The sequence below is a fragment of the Cryphonectria parasitica genome (assembly GCF_011745365.1).
Source record: "Cryphonectria parasitica EP155 unplaced genomic scaffold M406scaffold_1, whole genome shotgun sequence".
NCBI lineage: Eukaryota > Fungi > Ascomycota > Sordariomycetes > Diaporthales > Cryphonectriaceae > Cryphonectria > Cryphonectria parasitica.
This window is the reverse complement of record NW_024468909.1, coordinates 386574-411485: the sequence shown is the minus strand read 5'-3', so window position 1 is coordinate 411485 and position 24912 is coordinate 386574. Positions and strand designations below refer to the sequence as shown.

Genomic DNA, 24912 nt, shown 5'->3' with positions numbered 1-24912 from the left:
TAGCCTTGAAACTGATAACATACATATTAATTCAGGTCTACGTTGTCACGAAGAAGAACGAGATAGGTGATTGGAGGAATGATACTGATACGGGAAGGGGAGTACTGGTAGAAAATAGAGAAGAAAAAGAGGTGACTATTGTCGGATGCTACAACATGGCCCGGTAGGCAGCTCCAGCCGAACCAGGAGGCATGGATGTCGCTTGTTCTCGACTTTGTAGGTCCTCCTTTCTTTTCCCTCTCTGTCTCTGTATTTCTCGCTCTTTCTCTCTCTGCCCTGCTCTCTCTCTCTATTACAATCTTGCTATCTGTCTGTCTTTCTGTGCGTTGACGGCCGCCTCTAACCTTGTCCGCCTTGCCTTCCCTCTTTTTGACGCTTCTTCTCCCCACACTTCTCTCCGAACTGTACAAATTCATTCCATGATGGGGACAGGGGGAGGGGGCTTCTGTATGCTCTAGATTTGTTGTGCAACACTCACTTATAATGTTGGATGTAAGCCACTATTCAGGCCGCTCCGGCCATTCCTCGGCCAGTCCGGCCACGCCGTGCCGCCCTCCGGCCGCCTTGAGGATTGACTGATTCAGATATCCCTCAAGGCGAGTCAGGCCCTCAGGGCCTAGTTGAGGATAAAAGAGGGCATATACGACTCTCGTCAGTACATAGAATAGAAGAGATAAGCTTCAATAGACGTTCGTTATTCAACATATAATGTGTCTGGAGCCTTGATTGGACCACTCTCTACTGCTCTGCCGCCCCTCCACGCCCTCCCCTCTCCTTCCTGGCTGCTTTTGTTTTCCTTCTTTACTTTTTTTCGGGCTCAGCTGAGACGAGTTGATATGCATATGCACTGCTCCTTGGAGCAAATCATTCTGGGCCAGTGGGTTCTCCCATTCCTGCCTCTCTCTTTCTCTCTTTCTGTCATGTTCTGTTCGTTCATTATGGATGGATGATCGATGGACCCAAGATCTGCAATTCCGAAGCGGGGTTTTCTCTTTCTTCCCTAGACATGTGGCAGAAGGTTATTGGATTTAAGTGATTGCTGGGATATTTTAGTGTATTGCTTGTTTGTTGCGAGGTTGGTGGAGAGTGGAAAGGTGGCACGCTTCGTGGCCGCGATGGTGTTTGCAAAACTACTTACGGAATCGGTCGAGCGTGGCCCTGATCACCCGGTTTTCTCGGTGGGCAAAAATGTATTGAAGCTGAGTGTCGTCGTTGCACAATATTAATGGACGAGCGTATAGCCAGCGAGCGTATAGCCAGCGATGAGTTAAACCATTCAACTTATACCTCCGAGATGAGATAACCCATGAATCCAGTCCAAGAAACAACCATACGACGATGAGGTCTTCCATACTATATCCCTCTTTCACAACTTTCTTCCCCAGCAAAGATACTGCTATGCTGCTGCCCAAAGAATATACAACCAGCCCCTCACTGCCTCTTGTCCTGACCACCGCCTGGCGCAGAATTGTCGTCATCATCAAAGAAGACAACCTGCACAGTCACATCATCCCTCATGTTCCTCGACACCGGCACCTGCGACGTCAGCCTTGCGGCCAGGGCCTCAGACCAGGCTCCGCCCAGCGCATTCCTGACCAGATGCACGGCGACGTTGTCATCCCGGAACGTATCCGTCTCGTCACCATCCTTTGCAATCTCCTGCTTCACGTCGAACCTCCCAAAGCCTTTCTCGACCTCATCTCCCTTCTCAATATTCTTCTTCTTCTCCTTCCTCTTCTCCCATCCTGCCGGCGCCCCAGCCCTCCGCCACTCGATCCAGTTCCCGACCAAACGCACCGCCCGCTCGCTACTAACACAATCCCAAAGCCCGTCCGAGGCAAGAATGACAAAACTCGGCCTTCCTTCTGCCTTCTCGACCCGCATCGTCGTGATCACCGGCTCAGCCGTCAAATACGGCGGCGTCTTCAAGGGATACCGCGCCGGCAACTCTCTGAACAGATAGTTCTCCACAACCTCCTTCTGCAGCGCAGCATCCCACTTCCACCGCGCGTCTCCTAGCGCCCGTGACACCATGATCCCCAGCACACGGCCGTCCGCGACGATGCCTTCTTCGCCAGGGTGCTCCCTGTAGATCCGCGCCACCTCGTCCTCGTTGCTGCCCGTCTGATCGACCGTCAGTGCCTCGGCCGTCCACGCTTCTCCTACTGCTGCATCGCCTCCTTCACTACGAGATGACGACGACGACGACGACGAGGATGAGGGCCGCCCGTACACGGCGCGCGAGTCCCCCAAGTTAGCGACGCGCAGCCGGCGAGTCTCGGGATCATACAGCGCCAGCAGCGCACAGGATCCAGCCATCGCGAGGCCGAGCCTGGCGGCTCGCTCTGCAAAGGAGAGGTCCTGGCTGCGCACCACTTCCTCCGCGGCCGCCTGGCTTGTGACGGCGTCATCCAGGGCTAGGAAGGCGGCCTTGATGGCGGCGTCGATGTTGGGGTCGGTGTCGGAACTGGTGCTGGTGTTGAGGCTCTGTGCTGCTGCTGCTGCTGCTGCTGCGAGGTGATGGCGCACAAAGGGCACGAGCTGGCGGGTCAGGTGGTCTGACATCTGCCAGCCTGCGTGGCCGTCAAACACACCCCAGGCCATCCAGTCTGGGTGCGACTGTGACTCGGACTGCGACTGGCCATGAGGAGCAGCAGTAGCAGCAGCAGCAGCAGCAGAAGAAGATGAAGAAGAAGAAGAAGAAGAAGAGGAAGAAGAGGAAGAATACGGCGAGGAAAAGGTCCCGTGCAGGAAATGATCCTCGACGGGGCTGTTGGACGCGATGCGTGTGCCGTGGTACCGCGACACGCCGGGCACACCCTTCACCTCGTGCGCGTAGGCCTCCTGGGTTAGGATGCGCGTGAGTTCTCGGTCGTCCGAGATGAAGTCGAGATGGAGCTGGTTGGTGGGCTGGCCGCTTAGGACGGGGACAGTGGTGGCGGTAGTAGTGATGGTGGTGTTGGATTTGGAAGAAGAGGGAGAAGAGTAAAAGAGGATGAGGGCCAGAGTCGAGGTGACTCCGAGGCCTGACACTATGAGCAGTGTCCTGTTGCCACCGCTCTGGTCTCCTCCTGCCCTTGTTTCTCCTTCCCCTCCATGCTTCGTGCTAGAGAAGCGGAGGGCGATTGTGCGTCTTGTTGACGACGAAGATGACACCTTGGAGATGGGAATTGAGGGGAGGAGGCCTTGTCGTGCTGCTACTACATGGTTTAGCTGCCGTGGCAAGCCGGCGAGAACCAGTCTCCTGTGCGGTGCGAAGGCTTGGGCGAGCATGGTAGCTTGTCTTAATTTTTCGAGGGAAAATGATGTCTGAGTATATAACTAAAGTATGGAATTTGGTCAAAGAGGAACAAACAAGTAATGTCAGATTGATTATGTGGTGTTTCTGTGTCTCATATTCTCTCCAAAGACGCAGGGGAAGAAAAAGACTTGGGTCGTCTGTCTGAGAGGACTTAGACGCGCACACACACGCCTTGGAACACCGTCGCAACGAGCAAGTTAGGCTGATTGCTATCGAATAGAGACTCTCTCTTTCTCTTTTCTCACACACACACACACACATACATACATACACATATGTATATATATTATTCCATCCTTCCCAAGCACAGCCCCAAAGGGCTCATTTTCCTTTCCCCTTCCATCTACACCTATTCCCTCCCGCCTGACCACGAGCCATCGGAGTTCCCACCCACGTCGGACCATCCCAACCACCATCCTTCATGCCGTGTGGTTGCGGGGCCAACACCGATATGCGAACGCCGACAGTCCAATTCCTTCCAGGGATAACATTATGTATGTTTATAATACTCTTTTATTTCCCCCCTTGAGACTTTTCCCCTCCGAAGCGGACTGGCTTGGGAAGAAGTATAGGGGCTATTAATGCCGAGTCTAGGCATGCACTGGTGCGGACCGAAATCGCAGCACCCAGGTATATTAGCACTCGTTGCACAGGAGCAAGTATTTATTCATTCATGTCCTGTATACGGCGGTGGCTGCAGAGATAGAGAGAGAGAGAGAGAGAGAGAGATCTGTCACCAGTTAGGTTCATGTTCGCAGGCGGTATGCATGGTCGTATCATTGATGGATAGCCTGCATCAACGTGGGATGGTAATTAAGCGACTGTGTTGTGTGTGTACAGTATTGATTGATGACCGTAATCTTGCCGGTAGTGATGAACAAGAGAAATCAAAAAGAATAATCACACGAAAATAATACTCTCTCGTCACCCATAATTTCCCTCCCTCTTATGTGCCCTTTCTTTGAGTCTGAGAACAGCCATATCTCTTGTCGTGACCCATTGATGCTATCTCTTTCTCTTTGCGGTGAAAATAAACCGAACACCTACGACCCAGAAAGCTAAATGAACATGCTAGTGGTTGGTTGTCTGTGGTTGTCTCCAGAAGACCAGCTATAATGATATCCCCCCAGTGTGATAGTAAATAAACAAATCATGGTAACCGAACAATCGAAGCTGCTGGGTCCAAAACTACACCAACATTTCCCCATTCTTCTTCCCTTAAGACGAAGGAGTCCTTGCACCTGTCTGATAGAACAACATCAAATGCTGCCCCAAGTCAATAATTGATACAATGATCCTTGTGTGTGTGTGTGTGGCGCAACCATTGGTAGAAATACTCGACCACTCTGACGTAGTATCAGATATATCCTCCGTGGTCGAGAGGGTCGGGCTTCACCTCTTCCACCTTGCGCTGCTGTGGGCAGCTTTCCAGCTGCTCGATGCCCGGGATGCCAGCACCGAAATCCATGACGAGAATCTTAGGATCTTGTCCTGTAGACACGATACGCCGGTAATCGCTCTTGGCACTCAGTACCCAGCTGGCATGCCACCTAGGAAAGTCCAGCAGCTGTCGCCCCGTCTCCATGTCGAACACCTTGATGTCCGTGTCGTATGAGCCCGACACGAGCCTGCCCGAGACGCTGTCGATATGGAGCGACCGGACCAGGCTCTCGTGGGCCTTCATCTCCCGCAGGCACTCGCCCGTGTTGGCGTCCCAGATGCGGATCACCTTGTCGTTGCCTGCGCTGGCCACGTACCGCCCGTCCTCGGAGAACTGGCAGCACGCCAGGCCCTTGGTGTGGCCCTGGAATTCGCGAATCTGCTTGCCCGTCTCGATGTTCCACAGCTTGACCCGAAAGTCGCCGCTGCAGCTCACAATCGTGTTGCCGCGCATCTGCACTGCATTCACCGGCCCGCTGTGGCCCCGGAGCTGCTTGAGGAGCTCGCCCGTCGCCCGGTCCCACACGCAAATGCTGATGTCCTTGGAGCACGTCACAATGTACTTGTCGTCGAAGCAGAGGTCCAGCACTGCTGCCGTGTGATGCCGCAGCCGCCTAATCGGCCGGTACCCGCCCTTCATGTCGTAGACGATGCACGACGCGTCCGAGCTGCCCGTAACCAGTATGTCCTCGTCATACTGTAGACAGAGGATCGAGGCCTTGTGGTGTGTCGGGAACGCCATCGTTGTCGGCACCGACGTGACACGTTTGGAGCGAGCATCTGCCCCGATATGTGGCTCAAACGTGGCCGAGTGCGTTGGCTTGCCCTCGCTGTCGCAGAGGATGGCATTGCTCTTGACCACCTCGGGTGGGCCGATGACCACCTTGCAGGTCATGGTCTTCATGTCCCATATCCGGATCGTCTTGTCGCGCGACCCAGTGATGATCTTCTGCCTGTAGTAGTAGAAAACGAAAGCGAATACAGTCAGTAAACATTTTTTTTTTTTTTTTTTTTTTCGAAGAGTGAATCCCGCCCCGACACACGTTTCAAGGTAAACTGTGAGAAGAAAGAAGAAAAAAAAAAAAAAAAAGAGGCAAACGTACTCGTCAAACTGAAGGCAATAGATGCTATCTGAATGGCCGTGCAGATAGATCGAGGTCGCCTTACCGTTCCTCCACCTCTTGGCCAGCTCTTCGGTTGCGCGGTAGGCATCCTTCCAGTCCATGTTGGGCCGACTCAGAGGCACACCGAGCCCTGTGCCCTGCCTGATGGGCTCGCTGGTGGCAAAGGTGCCCGTCTTCTCACGCAGGTACGAGTCCCGCCAGATGTGCTGGAGGGAGGTGACGTCGTGCCAGCGCGTGGAGATGCGGCTGGCGATGGCAAGTCCCGCGGCGTCGAGATGGGCAAGCACCTGGATTGCCAGCTCGACGGGCAGCCTGCTGATGAAGTCGACCCTGTTGGGGGCACAGGCACCCAAGACCACCTCGCCGTCGGGCGTGACCATATCGAGGTCCTGGACCGCGTCGGCGACCGGGTCGGTACTGGTGACCGCAATGCCTATGCCGCTCTCCCTGTCATTCTGGGCGGAATCGAGCGTCAGCCTCTTGTTGCGGAGCGGGCTAGCAGTTGTAGAGAACATCTCGTGCTGCCATGCAGCAACAGCCGCCCGTGCTCCTGAGCCTGTGTTGCGCGGGATGACAGGCGGCTCGTTGCCCAGACCTGGTCTTGGCACAGAGTGTGGCAGGTAGTAGTGGTTGTTGTTGTTGTTGTTTCTGCTGTCGTCTTCTTCTGTTTGTGTTGGTGATGATGATGAAGATGAGAAGGAAGAGGGTGAGAGCTGCTGCTGGCCGTGCTGGGGCAGGGAGAAGTCACCGTAGAGAACCCTTGAGTGTCTGAAACTGGTTGCATTCCTTAGACGGTGCCAAGTCGCGTTGATGGTATGGCTTGTCGTAGGACGAGCCGACGACTGATGTTGTTGCTGCTGCTCTGCATAATAACCAGAACGAGGCGAGGTAGCAGGAGAAGAAGGTGAGGCTGGAGCATTGTTGTGGTTGTTGGACGAGGAGGAGGAAGGGTTGTTGCTGTTGCTACTGCCGGGGAACAGGTGATGAGAACGGGAAGGGACGTGGCTGAACCGCTGCTGCCTCTTGGAAGTGGTGATCTCGTAAGGCTCGTCCAGCGTCTCGGTAGCAATCGAGGTTCGACGATGGACCAGCCCCTTGATGGAAACCGACGCGCGCCGCCACATGCCACTCATGGACTTCTTGCCCTTGCCCTTGTAGGGCATCACCATGTCTTGTTGCTGTTGTTGTGGCGGTAGTGGAGGAGGAAGAGGCCCTTGCGTTCCGTAGTCACCATGGCTGCTTCTGCTGGTGGAGTTTCCTCCCAGTGGAGCGGTGAACCCAGACCAGCTTTCAAAGGAGGCCAAAGGATCTTGTGCCTGCGCCTGCGCCTGTTCGGCTTCGGTGTGGATGCGTTTCAAAGACAGGTTGTGAAATCTCGATTCGAGGTCGCCGGGCGGCAAGAGGGCGACGGACTTGGGTCTCCATGACAGAGACATGCTCCGGAGTCTCTTGGTCGCAGATCGGCGGGGAGCAGGAGACGCGACAGAGGCCGAGGAAAGGGCTGAGACGGAGACAGAGACGGAGCGCTCGCTGTGCTTGGTTGGGCAAGGTAGGGTGTCGATGGAGGAGTCATTATCCCTCTCTGGATAGAGCGCCTCCTGGGCTGAAGCCCAGTCAGCTATGGGAAAGATGCGACGTGTCGAGGAGGTCATGGTCGTGGGAGAAGGGTGCCTCGCGGGTTTGTTGCACGACGATGACGACGACGACCGATCAAGAGAAGAGGCGTAGACCGTCGTCTCGTATGGTCTTCCTCCTTCTCGTTCCCTTCTCGTCAGTCAGCCGGTCGCTGCCGGTCTCGTTCCGTCCCGTTGTGTGTGTCTCTTCCTAGGTGGTTGGTAACGACGAGAGGACGCAAGAGAGACGAGAGTAGATAAGGGCTGAATACGGGACTGGACCGGACCAGACCAGATCGGACTGAACGAGACGAGGAGGGTATATAATAGGAGGGGCGTGGGGGAAAAGGCGGTCGAAGCGCAGTCGGAGGCGGTCGGTGGTGGTCGGCAACAACGAGGAGGAACGCACTGCAGCGCGATAGGGAACAGCGGCGTAGAACTCAGACGATCCAGTCCAAGAGAACACAAAGCCGAGGTTGACAAGCAGGACAGAGTCCGTTGTTGTTATGATGGATCGACGACACAGTCCTGGCACATGTGTACGACGAATAAGAGAAGGAATTAAAATAATAAGAGAGTGTGAGTACAGTGACCACAAAGGGAAGAATGAATGAATGGATTATAATAATTGTAGGAGATGCGAGAGAGAGAGAGAGAGAGAGAGAAAGCGGGCGAGAGAGAGCAAAGTAGGAATAAATCGGTGAGTCTCGCGAGCACCTGAGTCGAGTAGCAATTACATGCGCGAGACTAATCCATACACACTTCTTCTGTATGGCGGTGGGGACCCTGTTTTCAGAAGGCCCCCAGAGTACTCTGTCTCTCACCGCGACAACTGTACTGTACCGTTACTGTTTGGGGTAAGCACTTGGTAGGGCACTTCTAACGACGCCAATGCTACCATACAGTATGTACACCCTAATTACTACCTCATGGGGCCAGGGGCTGCGTGTACCATAGTAGTGTTGCCCTGGCACCTAACATGGCCCTACCAATCCGTGCCTGTAGTCACGCTAAGAGGCCAAGTAGTAGTGGACCCTGCATCAAAAGATCCCCGGGACAGGGCTGGTTCCGGGGGGTTTCCAGCGCCGGGACACTCCAGGGGTCCAGACACACGCCATACACTCACACACCCTGAAGGACAAATCCTCTTTGCCCCCCAGTCAGCAACAGTGATCTTTTTCCTTACACATTCCCTCTGTGTGTGACTTTTCCCCCCAAAATCAAAGTCAGCACTTAGGCGGTGGGTACATTGAACACAGCGATCGCGCCATGGTCCGGTGCGCGATTGACTAGGCCCGCCTGGGTAAATAGTAGGACCAGACCCTGAGATCTTTCCCTTCAGCGGTGTGCTTGGGGTAGTCAAATGTTGATGGGGGCCAGATGCAGTAGAATGTCCACTATAGCCCTAACCCTTCTCGATAGGCACCCCTTACAGGTCCCACCTCGGACAGCGATTTTTTTTTTTAGCGTTTTTCATGTGAGGAATCTGGGGATAGGGTCGTAATCTCAAAGGGGACTTTTGATCGTAGAGGAGCCAGTAAAATGTATGGTGGTGTGTGTATTCATGTATGGTGCTATAGCTGTAGGATCGCTGGATAAGACAGGCTGACACGGTATTACTTCTTCCTTCCACTACTCCCTTCTCATTCTCAGCCCTGTCTTATTATTTTATGGTACTCTAAAAGATTATCCTGGGTGAGTGAGAAAGTCCTTCTATGACTATAATATCACCAATTCATGCAATCCTCCCAATTGTCTTGTGTGCCTGAGGCTTTGCTGTGACGACCTATCCAGATTTCTATTCGAGACCCGTACTGATTATGCGCATCTTTCCGCTTCCTTTACCCATAGACATAGTATTCCTCGCCTCACCAGAGACTTAAGACCAAGGCGAGGGATCGACAAAGGTACTGCGTGTACTATGGTACCTCCAATATAGTTGGCTAGTCGAGATAATTCAGATGAGAAAGATTTGGCAGGGCCCTTCTCGCCTCACCTCAAGTCTAAGCTGGGCGTCTACCCCACAACCGCCCTCATGTCTCAGCATCCTGTCATTCAGACTTCCCCCTTCCAAAGAACCCCTTGGAACCGTTCTTTGAGTACAGTACATACGGCAAGCATCCTTCCTAGATCGGATCGCCATTCAACCTTTCTCGCCTCTCTCTCTCTCTCTCTCTCTCTCTCTCTCTCTCTTTTCCCCTCTTTCCTTGTGCTGGGATTGGGACTGGCGGGGGAGATGAGACCGGAGATATTCAAACTGACTGTTTGTATGAGCCCTTGGCCCACCCCGCTGTCGATCTCACCTCTCTTTCGATAAGACCCAATTGGACCCAGGAATCGATGAGGATGTGTGGGAAAGAAGAACAAGAGGTTACATCCAATCATTCTGGGGGAATGAGACGGTGGTGACATGATACTATGGTAGATGGCCCGGTCCCTGATCGACGGGGCAAATCTGATACTGGCCCACCCATCTCGCCACCGGCCGGCGCAAGCTCTTTTTTTCCCTTCTCTATACCTGTGTGGTCAAGGCTCAAATCGTTGTCCATAGTACAGTATAGTGGCTGGTTTCCCCTTCCCTTTCCCCCCCGCTCTATCTATTGCGTACAAGCATCTATGCTCCGTAATATGCCGTGCATTGATGGTATGTGCTGGATATACTATGTATTACGACTGACTGTACAATGTGCAAATGTATCCGGAAGGTCGGTCGATATCGAATAGTCTCGCTTGTTCGGGATTCCCTAGACCCGCGAGACCAGTTCGTGCGGATCCGTAGAGTCGCCACTACTGACTGTATCTACTGTACTGTACAGTAACTTTGGTACATACAGTATTTGGCGCGAACTAGATACGTTGCCATAGACTGTAAATCCGTAGGCCGACACAAGAAGAGAGAGAGAGAGAGAGAGAGAGAGACAGGGAGACACAGACGGAAAAAAAGTGACACAGACCAGAGCTAATGTTAGCAGTATCAGTAGCTGAAAGGCTAGAAGTATCATCTCCTCTGCTGTCCGACTCGACCCGTGAAAGCCAAGTCCGGCCATGCAGGTTATTATTGAGCTACTTGTACCTGGAAACCCGGAAACCCGGAATTCCCTCAGCTGACCGCCACGAGATCTCGGGTCAGAAGAGCGAGAAAAAGAATAAGAAAAATCTGTTCTACTACTAGTACCGTATCATAGCAAAGTGAATGGTCCAGACTGTTCCCCTTCCGGCTATCTGATTTGGCGCCCTGCACTGCCAATCACCCAAAGATTTGTTCAGCAGGGCTGACAAGAATTGACAAAAGCAATAGGCTATCCGAAATGGGATGGTTCTGTGAGCAGTTCACACTGCGCTGATCACTGGGGGCTGGAATTTCCCACCACCACGATCGGTTGGAAGGCAGCATGTATTTGTGACAAGGGCTTGGGCTAGCAGAATATATTTATTGCTAAAATTGACCCCTTTACGTATTTATCTCACACAATGCTCGGTGGGCTTGTAAAGAAGTATTCATCGTTTGTACTGTACAGTCATGACAGTATCCGGTAAGCAGCACCAGTACAGGCGCTGCTGGCCCTGGCCGTGCTACAGCATGCCCAGAAGATCGACCCCGAGATTAAGATCCGCGTCTGGGGACAGTGGCAGAGTGGCCACATGCTTTGTTTGGTCGACCAACCGCGCCAGTGGGTCTGTCTACAAACACTTCATGACGCCTGCAGCACTGTTCTCTCGGCTCTCTCTTTCTCTTCCTCCCACACACGCTTGACATGCCTATCTGGCCGAGGAGCTATGTCCTGTACTATGTGGATTGTCATACACCATTGCATTCTCAAGTTATACTGGGAAACAACGATGTGACCCCCACCGACCACGTGCTTTTAAACTAGATTTACCTCTGTGCATCCCTAAGAACAGCTGCATATGAACGCCCACGAGATAGCTATGCTGAGCTGAACACTGCGTTCGTGTGGTTTGGCAATAACGCAGCACTGAAAGTACCATAGGCCAGGGCGCCGGTGTCACGATCAATTCTTTCAAATGTTGCTGTTGTCTCAGATCTCACCCCGAGGGTCGGGCGCCTTGCCGCCAGTTGCAGATCACTGCAGATAGGGCGCCGCCGCCGCCGACATCGCGGACCAGAAGAGGCGCTCCAGCAATCTCAGTGGCTTCAGGATGATCGACACTGCCCACACACACACACACACACACACATCCCTCTCATTAACAGACAGCTATAGCATGTTGTAAAGGCTGATATGTGGCGAGGGATCCGCTAGGCTACACTGCTCCAGCAGAGAATCAAACCACCCACACCAACACGAGAGTCAAATACACACCGTATTCCCTAGTTCTGTACTGTGGACCACGACTCGAGGCCCGTGGTAGGCCCCACGACGACAACAGCAGCGGGCGCCTCAACAGCGTTGTACGAGATTCACTAATTATATCGTACCCCGCGTGACCTCTTTTTCTTTCTTGCGTTACACTGCTGGGCTGGCTGATCGACGGGGCGGCGGCGGCGGTCATTAATCTGTGGAAGATCGGGGCTCGGCCATCTGCCACGACAGACAGCCAGAGCAGATAAACGGACGGGACCATCTGCTGTGCTGCCTCTTGGGGTTGTCGGAAGCTGGCCGGGCAACGCGCCATGGCATCGCCCACGCGAGGGACTGACTGGTATACGATGGCCGGACCTGGTGCTCGTGCAGCCTCGAATTTGGATGTCATGCTGTACCTGGCCGGGATGTGCTGCAGAATGGAGGATTTGAAGTCGTTTCTTCATCTGGCCTTGCAGGTTTGTGTGCTCTTGAAGGCCATCAGAGTGACGATGACATACTTTCCCAATCGAATGAGTGTGCTTTGACAAGGCAGATAGCTATTGAGTTCAGCGTCAGGTAATTGTAGACCAGAAATCAGCTTGGTGTCGTCGATTGTCTGCCCGAGGCTCTGGTATGTCTCTCTCTCTCTCTCTCTCTCTCTCGCACGGACAATCAATACTCTGCCCCAGTGCAATAAATGGGACAATCGCACAATCCTGTGACATGGCACTGGTGCGCCTCGTCGCAAGCAGCATTGAGAATCCAGACAACAGTCATCTCAACGGTGGCACGACCCAGGTTGCTTGTCCCAATTCAAGACCCCAGCAAGGCTCGCTGGCCGCGTCCTGGCTTGACTCTTCAAGGCTATAATGAGTTGCTGAGAGGTTTATAGCCACTCGAGCTGATAAGTCGTATAAGTGGTTCTTGCTCTCTTATATGTCTGTTGACAGCATTCACCGACGGGAAATAGAGCATGCCTTGCCTTTCTCGGTGCCCAAATCGTACCGCTGCATCTGAGATAGTACACCCAGGATGCTATGGACAAGATCCTTCTCAAACATGGTCAGTCAGTCCTTCTGCCATGAAAGTCTACAAGTAGTTCAGGGACGGACCATTAGAATTGTAGAGAACAGATTATTTCAAAATTATACCAATACGGTACGAGCAAAGCAGGGGAAGAAAGATTTGGAGTAATCATGGTCAGAAAACAACCCGCCAGAGGAAGTGGCTCAGCCAGAAAGTTGACAGCCGCCTTACACCGCTATTTCCTTGCCCAGAACAAGGAAAAAGCAACAAAGAGAGAAGAGACAGAATACAATGAATTAGTTAAAAGCAAAGGAGCAAGCACAGTCAACAAAAAGGACGGCTTCAAGGACAGAGAAAGCATAACTTGGTCATGTCTACCGAAGATTATCCGATGAAGCAACTTCATCCCACCGTCACGCCATTCAAATAATGCATTAGACATCTACAGTAATTATTTATCTCCTTACGATAGCAAGAGTCGATCTCGATCAAGACTACATTACGTATACACACACACTCAGTTCACTCACTTGGAGTCCTGCACCTCATCTTTCTCATTGATGAAAGTTCCAAAGCGGCGATGGCTGCGCAAAGGAGACAACGACGCTGGGGATCAAGTGACCAGCCAAGAAAAAGGCGAGATCGAGTCGTGCATCTTCCAGCTGTTTTCTTTCCCCTTTGCTTTGGAATTACTATTCTACGGTATGGTATCATCGGACCTTTGTGCCCCGCCATTCTCGGACCTCGCAGGCGACAAAACGGCATGTTCTCCCCCATGCTACGTAGTAGAAGTATGGTAACGATTCCCACTTAGAGCGTTGTGCCAAGATATGGCGCCCCCGCCCGTCGGCCCCATTTCCAGTGATTCCAACCCCGCGATATTGTTTGTGCGGCATCGCGGTGCGGAGAGCGTGTGTTTGTTATGGTGAGATCACCACTTTGTGACAAGGTCGATGGTGGAATGATTACCACCGTATCTGTGGGACCAGAGGGAATCCTGCTATGATACTATATAGGAGATATACTTGCAGTCGATGTGGGCGGGCTGATTAGATTTCCCCCCCTCGCTGCCTTGGCTTTTTCTGATATATAAGTCTGGGGAGTTTTGGGTCTACTCATGGCCCACGAGTGCTAGCTCTTTAGCAAGGCTCGAGGAGGAGTTGTCATCGTCTTGTCCCTGCAAGTTCGTTCCTGTTCTGGCCAACTGCCTCTTCCTCTCAGCAAGATGAAGGTGCACACTCCCCTCTTCGCTGCCCTTCAAGCCAGCTTGGCGTTGGCCCAGACGAACAGCACAGAGGCTCCTTCAGAGGTGCCGTACTACGGTCTCAGCCCACCTGTATATCCAAGTCGTAGGTCAAAGAGAAAACCGAATAATACCCATCACCTCAAACGTCCAAGACTGACACACACTTTCACACAGCCATCGGCAATGGCTCCTCCACCACGCAATGGGCAGCGGCCTACAAAACCGCCAAAGCCCTCGTGGCCCAGATGACCCTGGAGGAAAAGTCCAACCTCACCCGCGGCTTCACAGGCCAATGCATCGGCACCACGGGCTCCGTAGACCGCCTCGGCATTCCCGCGCTGTGCCTCTCCGACGCGCCCGACGGCATCCGCGGCCAGGAGTTCGTGTCCTCGTTTCCAGCGGGCATCCACGTCGGCGCCACGTTTGATCCCGACCTGATGTACAAGTACGGCGTGGCGCTGGGCGAGGAGTACCACGCCAAGGGGATCAACGTGGCGCTCGGCCCCGTAGCAGGCCCGCTGGGGCGGATGGCCAGGGCAGGGCGCAACTGGGAAGGGCTGAGCAACGACCCGTACCTGTCCGGCATCGGCATGGGCGCGATCACGAGGGGCATCCAGGAGCGCGGGGTGATCGCGACGCCCAAGCACTGGCTGTTCAATGAGCAGGAGTTCCGGCGCACGCTGACGGACGCGGGCGAGGCCATGAGCTCGGACGTGGACGACAGGACGCTGCACGAGCTGTATGCGTTCCCGTTCATGAATGCCCTGCGCGAGGGCGCCGGGGCCGTGCTGTGTGGGTACAACAGGGCGAACCAGTCGTACGCGTGCCAGAACTCAAAGCTCCTCAACGGGATTCTCAAGACGGAGCTGGGCTTTGAAGGATTTGTCGTCAGCGACTGGGCTGCCCAGCACACGGGTGTCGCCTCTGCCAACGCCGGTCTGGACCTCGTCATGCCGGATGGGGGTTTCTGGGGCGCCAACCTTACCGAGGCTGTCCGCAATGGCTCTGTTAGTGCGGAGAGGCTCGACGACATGGCGACGCGCGTCCTGGCCAGCCTGCACCTGCTCGACCAGGCGTACTCGTACCCGGTCCCGTCCATCTACACCAACACCCAGAAGCACTTTGCAGTCGACGCACAGTCGTTGGACCACGCCGACCTCATCCACCAGATCGGCGCGGCGGGGACGGTTCTGGTCAAGAACGTCAACGCGACCCTTCCCTTCCAGAAGCCTCGATTTCTGGCCATTTATGGCTACGACGCCGTCGTCAAGGCCTCGCCCTGGGAGAACTACCTGCGCTTTGGCGGCGGCTACGAGGTGAATTTTGGCTGGAACACGCTCAACGGAACCCAAATCACGGGCGGTGGTTCAGGCAGCAATACCCCTTCGTACGTGATCGACCCGTTCATGGCCATCTCGGAGCGGATTGCACGGGATCGAGGCACGCTGCGGTGGGACTTTTGGTCCGAGGCGCCTTCTCCTGCTTACTCGAATGCTGAGCACTGTCTTGTCTTTATCAACTCGTATGCCTCCGAGTCGTTTGACAGGACGACGTTGAAGGATGAGTTTAGTGATAACCTGGTCAAGAATGTGGCCAAGAACTGCACCAGCACGATTGTGATTATTCATAACGCGGGTGAGTCTCTCTTCTATCTCGTGTCTTTCTATCCATTTTTCCCTTTGTAGTCAGTCATTTTTAACACACCTTCAGGTATTCGTGTCGTCGACGAGTGGATCGACAACCCCAACGTCACCGCCGTCCTCTACGCCGGCCTCCCAGGCCAAGAGACCGGCCGCAGCCTCGTCTCTGTTCTCTACGGCGACATCAACCCCAGCGGCCGCCTCCCTTACACCGTCGCCAAGAACGAGTCCGACTACGGGACCCTTCTCAACTCGACCATCTCGTGGGATTACTTCCCCAGCATCAATTTCACCGAGGGCGTCTTTGTCGACTACCGCGCCTTTGACCGCGAGGGCATCGAGCCGCAGTTTGAGTTTGGCTTTGGACTGTCGTATACCACTTTTGCGTACTCGGGACTCTCTGCTGGTCTCGTCAATCTTGCCGCCGTCGCCACTACTACGACTACTACTACTACTACTACTACGACTGACAACACCACCACCGCCACATTGTCAGAGTATCCCGACCCAGCTGTGGCCATCGTCCAGGGCGGCCACCCCCAGCTATGGGATGTCCTCGCCACAGTCAAGTGCACCGTCGAGAACACGGGCTCCGTCTCGGGCGCCGAGATTGCTCAGCTGTACGTGAGCATTCCCGTCGAGGACACCCCGGTGCGCCAGCTGCGCGGGTTCCAGCGAGTCGGGCCCCTGGCGCCTGGCGAGGCACGGCAGGCTGTGTTTGAGCTCACGAGGAGGGACTTGAGCGTTTGGGATGTGGTGGCGCAGCAGTGGAGGCTGGCCAAGGGGGAGTATGATTTGTTTGTGGGGGCGAGCAGTCGGGATTTCAGGCTGAATGGGACGATTGTGATATCGTGAGAAGGGTGGACTGAAGAGGCCCTGTGGTGAGTAGATCTTGACTAAACTTGAATACTAGTCGTAATAGTGTATTTATTATTATTAAGACCAGAAAAGAAGAAGAAAAAAAGGGTCCCCAGACACAATATTTTGGCTGATCTCCATCGAACTTTATCTTTGCATGCATTCTTCAATACAGTGTTTTCCTTGATTTTCCACCCCTTCTGAAAACACCACAGCCAGCCTGCGTACAACACACACCACTGATCAGGACCAGTGCAGATAAGAACCTTGGCTCCTCCGTCATAAGGACCCAAAAACCTTGGCCCAACCTGCATTTCTCAACTTTTTAAGCGATGCGACGAGGACAAGAGATGAAAACCACTAATTGGCTCGGAGAATTATCAACACACAAACTCACTCTCACTCTCTGATTCTGTATCTATGCCTGAGTAGCGAGGAGGTGGATCTCTTGTTGGCACGAAAAACCTGGTCTGGACCCCTGGAGTTTTGTACTGTTCAGTCGACTTAAGACGCCCAATGCCCAATGGAACCCTCCGTGTAAGTCTCGTGTGTCGTGTGACGTCACCCAATGGGCGCCCATGTCAATAATGAGGAGACCCTGGTTTTTTGGGAATCGTCCATGTAAACTTAGGCCGCCTTGGTATTTCTTCAGCGCTGGGAATGGAATCTGACGGATTCAATCATGGTCTTTGGAACTATATAACTCTCTGTAGTGCTTTGCTGAAGAAGGATATCGCTTGATTGTTTATACAAATTTGTATCTACAATTTTCTATACAAGTAAACACCTCGCCTCTTGTGTACCAGTCACCACCATCACCTCTTATTGTTCACCCTCACAGTAAAAGAGGAGGGAAGAAAGAAATGAAAATGAAAATGAGACGAACAACAACATCATCATCATCATCCTCTGCCCTAGTGGCCTTAACCATCTTCTCCTACATCCTCCCAGCCACCAGCCAAGCCACAACTCTCGGCTCCAAACGAGGCCTCGCCTACCTGGGCGACACGCACGCCTCGGACAACAACCTCCTCCTCTCCTCCAACTCCTCCATAGACTGGTACTACAACTGGTCCCCAGACGCAGTCACAGACATATCCCTCCCCTTTGTGCCTCTCCTCCACGGCCTGGACGACGCCTCCTCTTCCACCACCATCAACAGCCTCAGCACGCTCCCAGCCACCTCCACGCACCTCCTCACCTTCAACGAGCCAGACGGCACCACCTCCTCAGGCGGCAGCGCCATCGCCCCCTCGGACGCCGCCCGCGCCTACATAGACGACATCCTCCCCCTGCGCACCGCCTCGGACCGCACCTGGAACATCTCGCACCCGGCCACCACGGGCTCCGACTCGGGCCTGGCCTGGCTGCAGGAGTTCAACGCCTCGTGCTGGGCCCTCAACCCAGACGCCGGCTGCCCGGCCGACTTTGTCGCCCTGCACTGGTACGGCGACTACGCGGGCCTGGCCTCGTGGCTGGGCACCCTGTACGACTTCTACGTCACCAACGCGTCCAGCGGCGCCGTCTCGGCCGACATCACCTTCTGGATCACCGAGATGGCCCTGCCCCAGGAGAGCGAGGACGACACCGTCGCCATGATGAACCAGAGCATGGCCTACCTCGACGGCCTGAGCTATGTCGAGGCCTACGCCTGGTTCGGCGCCGACCGCAAGAGCAGCTCGTGGGATAGCTATACCGGCGGCAATGTCGCCCTGTTGAGCAGTGGCGGCGCACTGACGGATGCCGGTGCGTTGTATCTGGGTGGGAAAGAGGCCGGCTTCAAGGAGGGCATGACGGGTGCTGCGAGCAGGAGCAGTGGTGGTGTGCGTTTCTCGGCTGCTGCTGCGGCTGCTGTTATGATCATGACCATGATGATGTTGAATATGTGATGAGATTGTTAGGGATGGACATTGTTGCAGAAGCCATGGGTGCTGGTCTCATCCATGGTTGAGAAGGAGAGGGAGTGGGGGCGAGTCTCCTCTGGTCTTTGTGTGAACTTTCCCTTCATTTAGCGTCTCATTTTCTATATACCCTCTGAAGCGTTTCTACATGCAATGTTATAGATTAACATAGGCAGATAGATATACTTTATTGTTTGGAGCGCATGCGTTAGCCTTCTTAGCGACAGAAGAAGTAGACCAAGAAGAGAAGAATAAAAGAAGAAGAAAAACAAAACAAATCATGAAAAGACATATTATATCTCATGCAATATCTTCCAAGTCAGTCGGAGAATCCCGAAAATACTGTGACAACTCGTTGGGTTACGCCGTGCGGGCGACCTTCGCTTTTTGGGGAGAGATCGCGTGGTTGCCATCTTTTCCTCTCTCTACCTCTCTTTGACTCTTTCATCTACCACAACTGCCGTATTGCAGCAGCATGTGTACCAGAAAACTCGCCAGTCAAAGCAAAGTCAACTCGGTTATCGGACACACACCTCTTTTCGGCAGGTCGGTTTGGAGGGTGCGGCTCAATCTCCGTCTTCGCCTGCTGCCAGAAGCGGAACGACAAGTCCCTCGAACCCCCGCGCGCTGAGAGAAGGAAGAGACAAAGTGTGTGTGTGTGTGTGTGTGTGTGTGTGTGTGTGAGCCCCCAGTTGGCCCAGGTAAATAACAGGACCCCCTCTTCCTTCTCTTTCTTTCTGCCAGCAAACCACACACGTCAGCCGCTGAAACCCGAAAGAAGATTCGAAAAGAATGGCTTGGCCGTCGTATCCAGCGCGTCGAATGTTCCAAAGCCTAGCCTGATTTGGCAGCAGGTTGGGTTGTGGATGTGCCAACGAAACCCAGCCAGGGCCCCCCAAAACACCCAAGACAGGCATGTGCGGCGGCCTTCTATTCTTTCTTTTTAATGCCTCTGCTGCTGGTTGGTTCGACACCCTGGTCACACTTACACGTGTATCCTTCCTGTGTCGATTTGATGTCGGGCTTCAAAGCTCGTCTCACCTAGGGGTCTGACTCTTCGCCTCCTCAGCCCTGCCTCCTTGACTTTCTTTTTGCTTACTCAAAGCTGCGTGGTGGGGAGAGCGGATGAGTGAGCAAGATGACCATGGAATCTTCGTTGGCTGATGATGGTTCGAAGTTGGAGGGTTTCCTGCGTAGGCTTGGGATGAAACCCCACGCGCGCACACACACACACACACACACACCATCGAATAGAAGTGGGCATGTTGGCTCACCCATATCGATGGATCTCTGCCCTGGGGAGAGTAATACAACCAGTTGCTGAATCCGCTAACGTCTTGCAACACGCACACACACAGCTCATTAAGTGGATCATATAACGAAGGTAGCACCCGCCTGCCTTTTTCAGGTTTGACGGTGCAGGACATCCGTCCAACCTCTGTTGCCAGCCGCCTTGCATCTGTGGCCGGGTCACATACAAAGAGGCAAAAAACCGTTGGTGTGGGGACCCTCTTCCTGGTCCGATGATTGCCATTGCCTTCAGCCCAGACTCGCTTTCGCTTGTTTTTCTTCCTGCCTCTTTGGCTCTCAGCATCTGTATGCGGACGTCCAGCATACGCAATCAGCCAAGTGGAGAGCCTCGGGCCATCCGACCATGATCTTCAAAAACCCTATGACTTTTTCATCACATGTGGTGGTTGTCTAGACGCAGCGCTTGACATAACCTGCAGTCTTTCCCGCCGTCTAGGGGGGCGGAAGAAAACCCCCCACCATTACCCTCACCACCACCACCAGCACCAGACAAGGTTGGACTGGCCGGTCATCCGTCCCTCTGGAAACATCCGGCCGCATGGCAACGATTGCGCCATGGCTGTCATGATACCTTTGGCTGCGCCCAGCCAGATCGCCATGGTGATAGTTGCTGTCTTGTTTGGCTGCATCTCAACCGTTGCGATTGGGCTTCGACTGGTGGCTGCGCGTATCGCTCACCGGCGCCTGGATGCCAGCGATTGTTGCATCTTGTTCGCATGGCTCTTCACCTTGGGATTAACGGTGGCCTGCATTCTAGGTATGGAAGATCCAACCCTCCGCCCCTTGCTAAGGTTAGTATTTCATGATGACTGAGAAAGACTCAACAGAGGCTGTCCTTGGCGGGTTTGGCTGGCATGAGGACGACGTCCTGAGTCGTTTTGGGCCAGATCCCATCATTCAATATCACAAGGTGCGTCGTTGGCCGGTCCCTCTTTCTGCTCCAGGTATCACGTTCGATGATCATTGACTTTTCGAGACAGATCATACTCCCTCTCGAGATGCTCTGGAACTTGTCACTCACCGCAACCAAACTCTCGGTGCTACTCTTCTACATCAAGATCTTCGCCGTCACGTCGATTGTGCTGCCTGCAAAGATCATGATCGTCTTCACCGCGCTCCTAGGCTTGTCGGGTTTTTTGAGCACATTTCTCATCTGCCATCCCTTCGCGTACAACTGGAACCTTTCCATCGCGGGCGGGTACTGCGGCAGTCAAAGTGCACTGTTTGCCGTATTTGCCATCTTGAATCTGGGGAGTGACGTTGTAGTCTTGGCGATGCCGATCCCGAGCCTGCTGAGTTTGCGAATGCCGGTTTGGAAAAAGGCATGGTTGTTGGCAACCTTTACTATTGGGTTCCTGTAAGAAAGAACTGCACATCTTTCCCTTCGTCCACATCCCAGGTGAGAATGGTCGGGCGCCAAGCTGACATGGCCCCTGAATCAGAACGTGCATCGCCAGCATCATCAGGCTTGTCTACCTCTCCAAGATCGACTACAACGACGTGACGTACACCTCGGTGACGGCAGTCCTCATGACGGCCGTAGAGCCTTCGTTGGCTGTGATGCTGGCATGCATCCCTCTACTTCGGCCACTTCTCGGGCAGATACGACGGCCAGAGAATGAATACCAGAGGTCTCCCAAAAGCGTGGGATTTTCCACATGGATGTCGAGTGCGTGGAGCAGGAGCAGGACGTTCAACTCATCCAATAAAAGGAGTACGGTACAGAGAGAACTGTCCTCAGGCCTGGTGAGACTCGGGTCTTCGGAGGCGCACCTGAATAGTAAGAACACCGTCATGCAGTCGGCGGTCCTCAACAACTCGAGGTCTATCAACACGAGGTATGACTCGGACGACGCCGTGGAGCTGAGATATGTCCTGTCGCCTGCCGAGGGCGTGTCGCATCATGCCCATGTGGAAGCATTGTCTCGAAAGGGCAGCGTGTCAGTCGGTGGAGACGAGCTGATCCGACAGCAGCTGAAGGATATCGAGGCCGCACATCCAGGAATCAACGTTGGGGGAGGTGGTGGGATCACGATCATGGTGAAGCAGGAGTGGAACGTGGAGCATGAGCCAAAGGTGCCCCCATAAAACTTAGTCTAGACATCAAGAAAAAGTGTTGTGATTTTTTAGATCTTTTTTCTTCCCACCTCGAAAGGACTCTAGCCAAGGTGAGTGGCATGACTTGTGGTGAAAACCTTACTCTTGACATGAATCAGAGGCGTGCATCTCATGAAGGTTTGTCGAACTGAAGCAGAACCAGAAAGGATATCAGGTAGCTTGAGAGGAGCGCAGGATCGCAGGAACAGGTGAAGTCAGTTTAGAGAAAGATGACGATATACGAGGTACGGGGGTTAGTTTCTGGGGTTGAGGTATTTTGGATGGTCGTGGCATCGTTGGTATGGTCGTGGATGCTCTCAAGTCAAGTCGAGTTGCTGCAAGAGGACGAGATGACGATGTATTTACTGGAGGACGCCAGTGATGTTAGGTACTACGGTACTCGTGACTAACAGCAGCAGGGACTAGGACTAGTAGAGACAGAGGGTGGCATTCTACTACGGTACATAGAGGCTTGGACCCTGCTGCTCGCGACCCCACCAAGCGCTAACTCAAACTGGCTACCAGCTTGTTCCAGGGGCTGAGACACTCAGAGACACGGCTTGACAGGCGAAAGTTTCGTGGACGTCACGACCCAAAGCTCCCAAATCCATACAACGGTTCTATACTGTACTGCCAATTGCAAGACGACGACCACACTCCTTGCTGGGCATGCCTGATGACTTCAGTCCCTACCACACCCTCAAGACATCAAGGCTGAACTGATACCCACCCACGATGTCTTCCAAGAAGGCAGAAGCTGAGGCAAGACAGCAAACAGCTGCTCACGGCTACGAGTTTGGCGGACCGTGAGTGCGATTCTTGCCCACCACCCTGTGTTGGATATGTTCTGGAATGGAACCCGGGCAAACTGACATGATTTTCCTCTTATTAATCTCTCTCTTCTCTATTTAGTCTCGGAGCTGCTGGCGTGTCATTCGGCCTGCCTATCCTTCTGTACCTCTTCACCTTCGCCTGCAACGACACCACGGGCTGCCCTGCCCCCTCGCTGCTCTCTCTCAAGACCATCAACATCGAACAGCTGAAGCGGGAAGCCGGATGGCCTGCTAATGGCATCGCGGGGCTATTTAGCCTGGAAGTTACTGGCTGGACACTGGCCTACTACCTCTTCAATGCCATCCTATACCGCGTCCTTCCTGCGACGGTGGCCGAGGGCGTCGAGCTCTCTAGCGGTGGCAGGCTCAAGTACAGGCTGAACAGCTTCACCTCGATCGTCTTTACTCTTGTTCTCTGCCTCGCCGGGACGATCCAGCAGGGTGCTTCGTTCCCCGTCTGGACCTTTATGACCGACAACTACGTCCAAATCCTCACGGCCAACATCTTGATTTCGTATGCCATCGCTACCTTTGTCTACGTCAGGTCGTTCGCCGTCAAGGCTGGAAACAAGGACCTCCGCGAGCTGGCGGCAGGTGGCCACACCGGCAATGTCATGTACGACTGGTTCATTGGGCGGGAGCTGAACCCTCGCGTCACCATCCCTCTCATCGGTGAGATCGACATCAAGGAGTTTCTGGAGCTTCGGCCCGGCATGCTCGGCTGGATCCTCTACAACTGTGCCCATGTCGCCAAGCAGTACCGCACCTATGGCTTCGTCTCGGACAGCATCGTGTTCGTCACCCTCATACAAGCCATCTACGTCCTCGACGGCGTCTTTATGGAGTCTGCCATCCTGACGACCATGGATATCACCACGGACGGGTTTGGCTGCATGCTCTCGTTTGGAGACCTCGTCTGGGTCCCCTTCTCCTACAGCATGCAGACCAGGTACCTCTCTGTCTATCCCGTGACCCTTGGCCCAGTCTACCTGACAGGAATGGCCGCCCTGCTTATCACGGGATACTCCATGTTCCGCGCCGCCAACTCTCAGAAGAACAACTTCCGCACGAACCCGGACGATCCTCGCGTGGCACACCTGACCTACATAGAGACCAAGACCGGCTCGCGCCTGATTACCTCGGGCTGGTGGGGCACTGCCCGTCACATCAACTACCTTGCCGACTGGATCCAGGCGTGGCCCTACAGCCTGCCCACGGGTGTGGCGGGCTATCTCATCCAGACGGCCGGCACCAACGCAGAGGGTGCGTTCAAAATGGCCGACGGGAGGGAAGTAATTCAGGGTGCCGCGCGAGGGTGGGGTATGATCTTCACATACTTTTACGTCGTCTACTTCGCCGTGCTGCTGATTCATCGTGATGGCCGGGATGACGAGAAGTGCCACCGGAAATATGGAGAGGACTGGGAGAAGTACAAGAAGGTCGTGAGGTGGAGGATCGTGCCATATGTCTATTAATGTACATGAAGTGGCAGAGGAGATTTGCTGAGTCGAGTTCTCCGTGTATATGTGTCTCGACTGGTGTGTCACATATGGGCGGGTTGTGTACAAGGCACTTCCCCTTACGAGGTGGATCGATTCTAATCCTTGTGGTTTGCCTGTGTCAGCAGCATCATGTGGAAATCATTCTGGTATTGCATTGGGGTTGGTTAATTGAGTTGGGTCTATATTCTGTGTCTCGGAACAATAATAATTACTTTGGTGGTGGTGCTCGTACATAGTATATTTTTCATTTTACAGCATTGTACTAAATGCTCGAGTGCTTGCTTAGGCCCTGGTGAGCAAGCAAAGTAAAGCATATCTCTGTACATAGTGGTACAGTGTCTCAGTGAAACGTGGTATAAGTGGCCGGACCTACAGGAGGTTAGGTAGGGCACGGTAGGGGTGGGGGTTCAACCAGGCTATTAATTAGTACTGTACTTACTTACTCCCTTGAGTTGGTGGAGGATCTTTCAGTGGCAGGTGAGCAGAGGCAGGCCCTCCCCCCCCCCCCACCCCCTCCCAGGTGCCCCCTGTCCAACCCCTGAGGCTGACGTCTCCTTCCCCGGGTGCTAAACTGGCGGCCGTGACAATGTGTCCCCTGTTCATTTCCTGCCTCTCCAACATTCTTGTTCGCAACTGATGGAGCTTTTTGAAATCGACAAACGTTTCGAGAGGACAGCCGATTGTTGAACGAACATCTACGAAAACCTTCACTA

The 24912-nt window shown here is 53.8% G+C and overlaps 6 protein-coding genes across 6 annotated transcripts; 4 read left to right on the top strand and 2 right to left on the bottom strand.

Annotated features, from left to right (window-relative positions):
- Window positions 1-1479: 1479 nt before the first annotated feature.
- On the bottom strand, window positions 1480-2952 carry M406DRAFT_229634 (protein serine/threonine phosphatase 2C; the record flags this gene model as incomplete). The annotated part of the gene is given in 3 exon segments (XM_040915814.1): window positions 1480-2609; window positions 2627-2637; window positions 2729-2952. Coding segments are annotated over 3 exon segments (1365 nt in total), but the record flags the coding sequence as incomplete, so codon positions are not given.
- A 1323-nt stretch (window positions 2953-4275) lies between these two features.
- Window positions 4276-7010, bottom strand: M406DRAFT_76327 (uncharacterized protein). Its single transcript, XM_040925946.1, has 4 exons — window positions 6877-7010; window positions 6614-6684; window positions 5841-6523; window positions 4276-5690 (listed from the first exon to the last, which is right to left on the bottom strand). The coding sequence occupies exons 1-4, from the start codon at window positions 6996-6998 to the stop codon at window positions 4659-4661; spliced, it is 1908 nt and encodes a 635-aa protein (XP_040780483.1). The 5' UTR covers window positions 6999-7010; the 3' UTR covers window positions 4276-4658.
- Window positions 7011-14036: 7026 nt separating this feature from the next.
- On the top strand, window positions 14037-16552 carry M406DRAFT_34988 (family 3 glycoside hydrolase; the record flags this gene model as incomplete). Its single annotated transcript, XM_040922511.1, has 4 exons — window positions 14037-14160; window positions 14232-15692; window positions 15768-16123; window positions 16196-16552. 4 exons carry the CDS (start codon window positions 14037-14039, stop codon window positions 16550-16552), a joined length of 2298 nt encoding a protein of 765 aa, XP_040782399.1.
- A 974-nt stretch (window positions 16553-17526) lies between these two features.
- M406DRAFT_17961 (uncharacterized protein) lies at window positions 17527-18345 on the top strand (the record flags this gene model as incomplete). Its single annotated transcript, XM_040915421.1, has 1 exon — window positions 17527-18345. A coding segment is annotated over one exon (819 nt), but the record flags the coding sequence as incomplete, so codon positions are not given.
- A 1989-nt stretch (window positions 18346-20334) lies between these two features.
- Window positions 20335-21369, top strand: M406DRAFT_222497 (uncharacterized protein; the record flags this gene model as incomplete). The annotated part of the gene is made up of 4 exons (XM_040915618.1): window positions 20335-20524; window positions 20595-20677; window positions 20748-21124; window positions 21210-21369. Coding segments are annotated over 4 exons (810 nt in total), but the record flags the coding sequence as incomplete, so codon positions are not given.
- Window positions 21370-22599: 1230 nt separating this feature from the next.
- On the top strand, window positions 22600-24172 carry M406DRAFT_248127 (ERG4/ERG24 ergosterol biosynthesis protein; the record flags this gene model as incomplete). The annotated part of the gene is made up of 2 exons (XM_040916509.1): window positions 22600-22670; window positions 22777-24172. 2 exons carry the CDS (start codon window positions 22600-22602, stop codon window positions 24170-24172), a joined length of 1467 nt encoding a protein of 488 aa, XP_040780480.1.
- Window positions 24173-24912: the final 740 nt, after the last annotated feature.

Bases quoted from the DNA above. Each gene is read 5' to 3' on its own strand.
- M406DRAFT_76327 (XM_040925946.1), bottom strand. From the start codon at position 6,998: ATGAGTGGCATGTGGCGGCGCGCGTCGGTTTCCATCAAGGGGCTGGTC. The intron at 6,685-6,876 runs GTTCAGCCACGT...TCCTACGACAAG, and splicing joins ACTTCCAAGAGGCAGCAGCG to CCATACCATCAACGCGACTT. The intron at 5,691-5,840 runs GTTTGCCTCTTT...TACTACAGGCAG, and splicing joins GCCTTCAGTTTGACGAGTAC to AAGATCATCACTGGGTCGCG.